Here is an 11,842-nt window from a genome sequence, read left to right on the forward strand (position 1 = left end):
ACAGCTATAATAAGCTTACAGCTTGAAATAACTAAAATGCACTTCCTATAAATTACTACATATCCACGAAAGAATAACCTTATAAAGAGTGTTTTTTACCTAATAGAGCCACTAGAATCTCCAACAGAGAATGTTCACAGGTGCCCACAGAAAAAATTCAAGAGAGAAGCTTTAAGAATCAGGAATGCTAATGTTTTGTAAAGAAAATATGACAACAATACTAGCAAAGTAGCATCTCCAATTTAGAAACATTCTTTTAAGTAAAGTGAACAAACAAATCTGCTGAACTTCAGGATGGGTTAAAGCAAGATTACAGATTGAATACTGATAAATAGCAGATCAAATACTACATACATCGTCACCAAATTCAGGATGATCTTCTCCAGCTGGAATTGACACAGTCCTACAAATATCTTTTCGATTAATGCTAATGAACGTCAAACTACCACTCCTGAGGATATCAGGACCATTGCTATGATGCGTTCCAAAAGAAGTTTCAGTAAAAGGGTCACCAGCATCAGTAGAGTCAATGATTATGCTTCCACCGTCAGAGATATTGTCCACGTCAATGAGTGAGGTATGAAGCTTTTCAACCTCCAATTTCAATACACCTTTAACAGGCTTGTGAACCTTTCTTTTAGGATCCTAAAAATATACAAAAACGACAAGAAAAACTGATGTCAGGAGCTTTCATTGAAACAAATTAATAATCATAGATCAACATCTGAATCCATCCAGCATATACAGAAGAATATTGATTATTTTCTTTTTATCAGCAGCATAAATATCTAAAAGGCATCATTATATGTACCAGCAAAAGATAACTAAAATTATCAGGAGCTTATGCAGACAAATCACCAGAAGTAAGTCCTCTGTATAACTCTCTTTGACTTTGTTTAAATTTGATATCTCCATGATAACAGATCTTCCACTTGAATATTGAATCTGTTTGCCATCCAAAGTGATTTTTGAAACATGTTCAGCAAAAGTATCTAGAGGGGTTGGGCCGGATACATTGGGAGTAAGAGGAATGCTAGGAGATACAGAACCAGCAGCAGCAGCAACATTGTGGCTTTCAAACAATGGAAATATTGGCCATGCAAATGATTGTCTGCAAGGCATGATCCTTGACCAAAGTTGGAGTTTCTGCTTTTCTCTCTCAGCCATATGAACCTGACATATGAGGTAGCTTACAAGTTAAAAGTATCCAGAATTCTTCATATAACACCTGTGCCAGAGTCTTAATAAAGTTGAAGAATAATTAGCATTGTGAGAAAACTGAAATTTAGCACAGGCTTCTCTAGCACTAGTCTAATTTTTGTTATGATTTGTGAATCACAATTTTAGAAATTTCAACAACAACAACCAAGACTTATCCCACTTGATAACAAAATTTTAGAAGTTTTAGAAATTTCAAACACTTTATAAAAAAAAAGAAAACAACTATAGAAGATCAAATTTAATACAGTAGAGAGAAGTGTGTACACCTATTTCAATTGTCTTAAAAATCTTATGAAAAAAAACCATTTAACAAAATTTTCAAATTTCAACTTACAAGTTCCTTACGAGAATAAACAGAAGTTTTAACTCCTTCCTCAATAGCTGCCTTCTCAAGTTGAATAAGCAGGCAAATTGATGCTGATGGGGCATCCAAGGAGAAACAGCTCGATGTAACAAAGAAGTGTTAACCTACAAAATGAGTTATAGCAAAAGAAAATATTCTTTTCAGAAAAAATGAACCATTGCCATAATCAAAAAAGAAATAGCAACATATATTCATTTATGACTTCACTTAACCACATATCAAATTAAACAAACACATCTTACATCCTGTCCTTCAGTTGGCAAAACACGGGAGTGGAAGTCCTCAGACAATTTTTTTTTCTATCTCTGTTAAATAAACAAATTGTGCCATAAAAAGGCACTGCAATGAGAATCCCCAAGGATTAGTAATCAACATAAATGGACTAAGGATTGGAGATGAACTCAATAAGTAAATATGTACATTGGCATAAGAAACCCATCATGAAGATGCACTTACCAGTCAACCCAACTTGGAATGATAATGACAACACCTTCAAGGTGTGTTTGGTTCAAGCTATCATATATAAACTTAGTTATGTGATTACCTATTAATCACATAACTAAAGTTATGGGTTATAAAATATAATCTAATATTATTTAGTTCAACTTATTTATTTGAAAGGAATAAAAAACATAGCCACTTTAATATTTACTATATTACTCTTGATTCAATTTATTTTAGGAATAAATTAAATTAAACAAATAATACTAAAATTAATAATATTGATGATAATAATAAATTGATAATATATATAATATATATAATTTATTCATTTAAATAATAAATATAATTCATTAATTTTAATTTTCAAAATTTAAAATAAATATATATATGTTTTTTAATAAAATAATTCGCTAAATTAATAAATATAATTTGTTAATTTTATTTTTTAAAATTTAATGTTTATGTTTTTAAAAAAATTTAAAATAAATATATATATGTTTGTTAAAATTTTATTTTTTTAAAATTTAAAAATAAATTTATATATATTTTAATAAAAATCATTAAAATAATTCATTAAATTAATGAATATAATTCATTAATTTTATTTTTTTAAATTTAAAATAAATTATCTTTTCAAAATTTATAAGTATTTATATTAAAGTTTATTGAATTAATTAACTCAGTTTCAATTAGGTTTCATGGTACATTTCAATTAACTCAATTTTAAAATCGGAGGGTAATCATAGAAAAATTTTTTGTTATCCACCGAAATCGTAGAAAAGCTTAGGTTGCCGAAGTAATCACGTTCCGAGTTTATAACCTATTTGCTGACGTTTTGTTGATGTGACGGTGATGTTGCATTACTTGAGAATTGATCATAACTTAAACAAAACAAAGTTATCGTTGATAAACTTGGACAGATAACCAGAATCAAATGCGCCCTCACAGTTATCTTCAATCCATTGGGATCAACAACACAGATTTAGCAAAACAACAGACAAAAAATGAGAAACATTAATGTAAATTTTCTAATTTTGATATATTCTTAATGTGAACCAGGTATGGGTTGGTAGAGTTTCATGAGTCCTTTGACCAACTATTAGTGATCTTTCATTTTCCCCATCAAAAGTTGGTTCATAGGTGGGAGTGGACCCTCACCAAAATGCTGGAAAACAAGTGAAGATAGTAATGACTAACAATGCTAGATGGAAAATATCATAATCAAGATTAGCAAAACCAATAAAAAAAGTAAATCAAGAAACATAAAAAAGGCATTAGTGCCCAATATCACTTCAAGGAGATACAATAAAAAGATGGAAGTCTTGGGTGACATGATATGTGAAAGTTAAAATGTCCAATTATAGGAAAAAAATGCTAAAACCAAAAAAACACAATGAACCATGTTACACTATCCCAAAATAATTGTTTGTTTGCTTTGGCTATTTCTAAGTTACTAGCAACTAATGCACTAGGACACAACATGAGAAACTAGAGTTGTAAACAAGCTAAGCCGAGCCAAGGTTTGTGTTGTTCAAGCTTGTTTGATAAACTAACCAAGCTAAGTTGAGCCTAAAATGAATCAAGCCGTTGAAATGGTTGCTCAAGGTTTGGCTTGAGCTTGATTTGTTTAAATGTTATCGAGCTTTCAATTTGAGCTTGTTTTATTGTTTGAAATTTTTATATTCTTAAGCTTAATTGATTGGTTAGTGAGTTTGATATTGCAAGCTTGATTGTTTGTTTTGAGAGCTTTTTGTCTATTTACTTAAGTTTGATAAGAGCTTTGTGGTTCAAAAACTTTGTAGGTGGATTTGTTCATGAATTGACTGAGAGGTGGCAAAGTCAAATTCACACTACATGAATTATAACTCCCCAAAGAGTAGGGACAAACAAGGCTTGATGTGAATGGAGGATCATATCAAACATAAAAAAATGGTCTCCTTACATGTTATAATAATTATTGTCTAACCCAATTAGGGTTTATGATTTGGTTGGGCTGCTCAATAGTAATAATTGGTACTGAGGAATGGGATTTTTCAATAATTATATGTCTGTCTAATTTGGGGGCTTTATATGAGAGGTAATCAATAGTTACAATACATTATCATGGCTTTTTGATCTTTTGAGCAATCAAAACTTACCAAATGCCAAATTATAGTATATTTTGTGTTGGATTTGGTGTATTGGATGATGTTAAATTAGTGGATTAGATGGTTCGTAGCATGCTGGTTCTTTTGGATGCTTGATGATGGTTATACATAGGGATAGTGAGGAAAAATTTTCTTATATAGATTTTTGAATGGCTGTTGGATGGTTCAATTGACTCATGTTTCTTATCTCATGTGTAGTTTGGTTGCTCAGTGGTAATTGGTAGGCACGTTGTTATGTTTAAACAAATGTCTAAATAATATCATGATGAACTTTAGGGATTGATAAACTCACTAGTGCCTATAACACTAGAATATCTTGTTTCGTATTGCTCGTTCCCTATAATTTCTCTCTTGCAATTGTAGATAATATTTTTTTATCATTTTGCATCATATTTAGATGTATAACTTGGTACATATACGTACATTGTTTAAGATACAAGCCAAATTTATCGCTGTGATGGATCGAGAAGGCATCAAGATGGGTCGCCACAGAATCGTGACACCCCCACGAGCCTGTGAAAGTGGTTGTTGGGTAGCGAGGGCATCGCGATCCTGCATTTTTTTCTATTTTATTTTTTATTTTTTGTATTTTTATTTTTTAATATTTAGATTAAAAATTTTAATTAATATATTTTATATTTAAAAATATCAAAATTATATTGGCACAACATGATATGGTACCAAAATCATAAATCGAAACTCTAATATGGGTGGAAATTTTAAATCATATGTATATTGACTATCTCAATGTTACATTTCATAAGCAAACATCTGTAATATAGACATTGATGTGATTATGATGTTAATCGTGTTAATTTTAAAATTGTAAAGCACAAATATTGTGATGGTGTATCATGTTCTAAGCCATAATACAATTAATGGGTATTCAACAGTTGACACATTATCATTGGCATCATTATGGTTTCAACCTATAAACAAGATGGAAAAGCAGTTTGAGTGATTTGACTAGCAATTATTAGATGCAAGATCATTTGGACTATCTCACTATTTGCTAATGGTCCCTATATGGGAATGAACACATGTATGGGCCTTTTGAATGCATATGCTAGTTAAGGAAGCTAGCTTATTGAAATTACACATGACTAGATTGATATGGCAATAAACTGTTTGCATAAGAAGAGTTGTGAGCATTTGTCATAGACACTCTTATTAAAACATCTAGAGCAAATACATCCACAGTTTTATAAACCTAATAGCATTTTCTCATGCTCACTCTTTGTACTTGCCTCTACTTTCAGACATAATGCTAAATTGGTTGCACTAGGTTCTCCATGGTAGTTTAGTTTAGCCAATAGAAATATCATGGTTATTTCTTGTTAAGTTAGGTTTATGAACTAGTAGTTGACAGATGTTTCCATGGTCGACAAATTAGATGGATCCCATACAGATTGCCCTCAAATAATCTAGATCAATTTTCGTTAATAATTCTGACGAGTTCAAGAGTTGCTAGAAAATTTAAAATATGATTGGAAATCTAAAAGGTGTCAACTAATATAGAAGAATGGATCAAGTAAGAATTGGTATAAAGCAGCATTAAAAAAAAGGATGATATAAAGTAAGGTGAGGATAGATAGAGAATCTACTGAAACAAGACAGGCAACCTACCCACTACAAGGAGATACTTTCTTTGCCTCACTCCTTGGAAAAGTCATTGGTGGCAATTAGAAAAGTGATTGTGGAAAAAGAGGGATCAAACAAAAGAAAAAGAGAGAAGATCACTTTAGGTCCAGTAGAGAATGAGAGGAGACTAATTCGATATTCTTGGAGTGAAGAAAAATTTTCATCCAGTAAAACTTCATGATAAATGCAACATTAGTTAAAATAAGTAATGATTAATATCTTGCATTGATAATTGAATTATTACTTATTCATAATTAATATATAATAAATTTATTAGATTTATATTTGTTATTGAATTATTACTAGATTAATATGATAACAATAAAATCATTGACTATGCATTATTTACAATTAATATTCAATTCAACTATTACTTCATTCTTGACTATAAAAAATTATATTTGTTTATTAGATTAATATTGATAATAAATATTTTAATGATCATACATTAATTATCCTTTAATGTCAATTCAACTAATAATGAGTTCTATTAATATAAAGAATAAATAAAATTACTCTATTATTTACTTTTTATTTTTCAAGGGGAGCTAATAAAGTAGTTGTTATATATATGACCCTGTGATCACGGGTTCGAATCAAAAAACAACCTTTTACAAAGCAGAATAAAGTCGCATACAATAAACCAATGTGATCGGATCTTTCCCTACGACCCACACATTGACAGGAGTTTCGCACACCGAACTATCCTTTATTTATTTTTGTATATTTAAAACAAATATTAAATAGCAATTCATTGTCCTGTTATATATCAATTAATAATTGGTTCAATTATTGATTAGCTAGTAATTATATAAATAATAAGAACCAATTATGAGATTAGTTACAAGGTCAATATAGAAATAATATCATTAAATACTTAACAATTATTTTAATTAGTATCAATATTTTAGATATTAACAATTTATCATAATTATACTATTTTTGTATTTGAATTAATACTGCAATAAAAAAATATATTATTACTACAATAAAAAATATATTATTATTGAATATTAATAATAATATCACTTTTGAAAATCTTATTAAAACATTATTCTTTATAATTTTGAATATTACTTATTTCCTATTTTACAAATTTATTTATCATTTTGAATTTATTATCATTGATTCTGATACATTTCAGAATATCCCAATATCGATATTGGCAACCATGTTTATTTCTTTATGACAATGCATGTCTAGGCAATTCTACTAGTCAATTGCCACTCATAAAATAATAACTTCAAGGCCTAAAGGCAAAGATTATCAAAATCTTTTAATACATAATTGACAAGATATTTGTTTTGGCAATGTTAATTTATATGTTTCGAAATAACTAATCTTAGAGCAAAAAAGGTCAATATCGATCTAAAGTATATGCTATCCTTTTCCAACCACTTGACATTAGATATCTTGCTTTAAGCCCATAACACAGTGGATAACCACAAAAGACCATGTTAACATTTTCATTTGTTGTCATGAAAATACAACAAAAAGCTTACATAAACATTCATATAGTGAACATACATGTCAATATTCAAAGTGTTTACCTTTAATACTCAATTAAGACGAGTACTATCTCCGGACAACATTAGAAGAAGTATAAGCCATGGACAGCATTATTTCAAGAAACATTTTACATTGTATTCATCAAAAAATATAAATGGTACCTATTATGTTGAAAACTATCATTGTAGCTAATCACAGAATTAAAAGGAAGTAGTAGGTTGCCTTAATTTAAAAAAAAAAAAAAATCCTATGATCATACTACCATTACCACACCTATTGTTTAAAATTTTATTTCATGTCGACAAAACAGACAAAATTTACCATTCCAACAATAACCCAATAGCAACAACAACGGTTCAAGCAAGATGAAACTTTACACTTTAAATTAATAATAAAAACGTATGTTAATAATGTCAATTGACTCCCAGCTAAATGGATAATCTAATTAAGTTTAATTAAACCCTAATAAAACTATCATATTAAATTTTTTTTTTAATTTCAAAATTATTTATTAAAAGTACCTCGATTTTTTCTTTTTCCTTTTTTAAAAAATTATTTTCCTTTTTATTTTTTATATTTTTACATGTTTAATATTTAGATTAAATTTTTTATTTGTAATTAATATACTTTATATTTAAAAAATACCGAAACTATATCGGTATAATACAATACGATATCGAAACTGTATCGTTCTGGTCTGAGATCGACACGGATCGAGATTTTAAACCATGACCACAACTATGATGTAGAAGATGTTACAATGGCATAGCGTATGTGGAGCTACAAGCCATCTTGCTATGGTTTGTGGTTCATGGAAGACAGAATTTAAGTGAAGCTAACTGATCTTGCCTAATATGTAAGCACGATCAAGCAGAGAGGAGGCCGCAACCTCAACCAAACCTAACATCATTGGTTTTTTGAATAGCATTATTTACAAAAGTAGTGACAAATCTTCAAAAGGATCAATTACATAAGAAACAACCTACATCACATTGTCATCCACCATTGGGTTTAAGATGGTCAAAGTGTAGGTATCTACATTGTATATATAGAAGAAGAAATTCAATATATATTTTTATAGCCCCTAGGTTATCTAATCTAAAATCAGGGCATTAAACTATGGAGTATCGACTACCTAAGATTATATATATATAATCTAACCATTCCCCTCAAACTAGAGCATAAATGTCTTTCATACTTAGTTCATCATTTACGACACGACAATATAGAGTTACAAGAAGAGACTCAGTAAAAATATCAATTATTCTCTTTAAACGAGGTATGGCATCACAAATCACAGAGCAATCACCCTTGAAGTGTTTAGTGAGTTCAAAAAACACTAGACTATTTGTAATATAAATTGGCTATCAAATTAACACAGTGCAACTTAATTGGCTTTGTGTTAAAAAAAAATCAAAATCATCTAGGAAGGATTGATCCACCCCATCCCACAAATTATATGTGCTAATACCCTATATTCAACTAGGATATTGGATCGTGTTACAATACTCTTCTAGCTTTTCTACTTGACCAAGTTGACCTTTACATATGCATATAACTATGATGTGAAGCTTCTAACAATAATAGACACAACATAATCAACATCAGAAAAAACATTAGTATCTAAAATATTTAGATGTTCATTCTTCTTCTAAAGCAAAATTTAGCCGAAGACCCTTTTATATATTCAAGAAATTTTAACATTGCATCTACAATAACTAACTTAATGAACAATGCAAAGGATACATCTAGCAAAGCATCAATGAGATAGATGAGTTATTCCCATTAGTTTGTGAAAACAATAGTAGTATTCAAAGCCATTTTTTCTCACAACATACTTTGATTTTGTATTATTAAAGTCTCGACATGCTTACCTTCATGCATGTAGTCTTGTTGCAAGAAATATATTGCAAATTTCCTTGAAAGAGCATAATGGAAGATTGTTAGACCTAAGCATGATGTTTAAAAGAGAGAGAGAGAGAATTAAGAGTAATTACCAAAGGAATGGTCATGTGAGACAATATGTCATTCTGGATTACTTTTGAAATTGATAGACCTATGAAAATGACGAGGTTAGAGAGTAGATAGATGAAACTTCCTCATGCAAGAGACAAGGCTTTAGTTCCACTGCATAGTGTGAAGTGTAGAGAGATAAAAAATAAGATGGATGAAGTATCATAAACAAAAAAGGAAAAGGTATAAAACTTGATGGTTCAACAGCCTCCTCATTAGGGGGCAATCAGTCAAAAAACCCTAATCATAAAAATATCTGTTGCAATATTTAAATTGGGGATTAGATGGAAAATGCACATATAGCATTCAACAAAAAAAATCCTATAATTATTATAAATATGAGCCTAAACCCTCTAATAACTCTCTCAATCAATCATCCCTATTATCAAGTCATGTTTTTCCTAACTAAAGGTGGAACCAAGCTATGATTTTTCTTCTCAAAATAGCTAGCAAGAACTACGATTCCCCAAGCCCAAAGGAGATATATGAAGGATATTTAAGAAGGATTAGAAGATATTGGATCACATTGACTCAGATTAGGTTTCGCAATTGAATATATCATGAATGATGAGAAGATGTAAATTGGATCTTTTTAAACATATAGAGAAATGTGATCCTTGATGAAGAATTTGCCTAAATTAAAATATGAATGAATGTTGTTGTTACTATAGAAAACCAAAAAGATAAAAGGCAACAGTTTTCATCTCATGAGAGAGGTGAAGAAAGAACAAAAAGGTAGAGAGCAGAAAGTGTGAAGCATCACCTCTGTGAGTTGGTAGTGCAACTGAGAAGAAAGGAAGATTGGACAGCTAGTTTGCAAAGAAGTGTGAAGAGATAAGAGGTTTTGTGACAGGAATAGGAATGAGAAAGTGTGAATGAGATTGCACTGTCAAATCGATCAGCCACATGACAGGCTCCTCCCAGCATATATAATCTAGAGCAATATCAGAGCAAGGAATATACCGATAAAGAAGCAACAGAGACCAACAGAAATCTATTGCAACCAACTCAATAACCAACTTGAAACTGGAAGCAACACAAGGAAAGTGATTACATATGTGCAAAGTAGAAAAAAGGGAACCATAAACCTAGGTATAAAACAAGACTCAACAACAATAAAGTTTCATAAACAATATCAATGTAAATGATAGAAAGCCACTAGGTAGACTGCCAAGATCAACTATCATGAATATCATACAACAACTGCATTGAATCAACAGTAAGAGCACTCGGCTAAAACACAACAAAATGACAAAGACTAAGAATTTCATATCTGCTAAAAATCTACAGGCTATCAGCATAAAAATTGTTAACCACCAACTATTGAGTTTAGCTGGATTCATCCACCAGGCTTCACCAATGTGCAGTTTAGAGTGGTGCCCACGTACACTCCAATATATGCACAACTACTGAACATAACTTGATCGTGATAAAAAATCAACAATATTATGAGCAAAGAAGCTATAAAAATGCAAAGAAGGTTAAAAATTTAAGTAGATAAAACAAGGTAAACTAAATTCTCCACAATATATAGTCCCTTGAGACTTGAAACATTTTTATACAACAACTCTCACAATCACCCTCTTCACTAAATGTTGTGCCATTTTGCTTATTCCTGATCTCATTTCCTATTTAATCAAACCATAACCTCGACCAATCAATCATACATCATAATTCAATGTCCAATCTGAAATCCTTTTAGTTCCTGCCAATTACTCATCACAGTCAATCATTTATTTGATTTAAATATTTATTCTCAGAAATTAATATTTGCATCATGATTTAAAATCTCATGCCATTCTAGGCGGCACGGACATAATTTATTGGTTCGCCTACCAACCGATACTGCACCGACACTGACATAACCTTGCAAGGCCCCATGGCTACACTCACGTAAGGCCCACGGCTACAAGAAGGCATCGCACGAGATGTTGCCAAGTGGAGGCCTCACATTTGACCCCACTACGGCACGAAGGCCTCAAACAAGAACCAGCTACCGCGTGTAGGCCTCTTGCATGACCTCGCAATCACGTGAGACCCTACGGGAGCACGAGGCCTTAGAAGACATAGCGGTGGCCGCGTGGGACCGCAATGGCTGAGCCAGGCCATTGAGTTTCTTTTAAAAAATATTTTTTTAATAATTAATTATTCCCCTCTTAATTCTTTCTCCTTCCTCTCCATATTTTAATTTTTTTAATTCATTTCATCCTTAAACACAGGGAATTTTTTTTTTCATATTCCTTTCCTTTATAAATACATGGGGAAAAACTTTCCTCCTTAAATTAATTAACATAAATTCAATTCAATTTAATTTTAACCTATTGATCCTAATCATTAAGTCTAGACTTTAGACTTTTACATAATTTAAATTTTTAAAATATTAATTTCACAAATATTATAATAATATTTTTAAATTAATATATTTTATATTTAAAAAAGTATCGAAACCATATCGACATGGCACAATATGATCCCGAAATCATATCGTTCCGATCATAAATCG

The 11,842-nt window shown here is 30.5% G+C and overlaps 1 protein-coding gene across 1 annotated transcript; it reads right to left on the minus strand.

Annotated features, from left to right (window-relative positions):
* Window positions 1-298: 298 nt before the first annotated feature.
* Window positions 299-1,683, minus strand: LOC141834201 (guanine nucleotide exchange factor SPIKE 1-like). Its single transcript, XM_074721655.1, has 3 exons — window positions 1,556-1,683; window positions 859-1,173; window positions 299-645 (listed from the first exon to the last, which is right to left on the minus strand). Exons 2-3 carry the CDS (start codon window positions 1,165-1,167, stop codon window positions 340-342), a joined length of 615 nt encoding a protein of 204 aa, XP_074577756.1. The 5' UTR covers window positions 1,168-1,173; window positions 1,556-1,683; the 3' UTR covers window positions 299-339.
* Between the last annotated feature and the right edge of the window lie 10,159 nt (window positions 1,684-11,842).

This window comes from Curcuma longa, chromosome 8 (assembly GCF_044706935.1).
Source record: "Curcuma longa cultivar G26 ecotype Majalengka, Jawa Barat chromosome 8, ITB_CL_G26_1.1, whole genome shotgun sequence".
Taxonomy (NCBI): Eukaryota; Viridiplantae; Streptophyta; class Magnoliopsida; order Zingiberales; family Zingiberaceae; genus Curcuma; species Curcuma longa.

Excerpts from the sequence above, each read along its gene's own strand:
- LOC141834201 (XM_074721655.1), bottom strand. The coding sequence starts at position 1,167 with ATGGCTGAGAGAGAAAAGCAGAAACTCCAACTTTGGTCAAGGATCATG. Across the intron at positions 646-858 it reads ATACAGAGGACTTACTTCTG|GATCCTAAAAGAAAGGTTCA; the intron begins GTGATTTGTCTG and ends GTATATTTTTAG.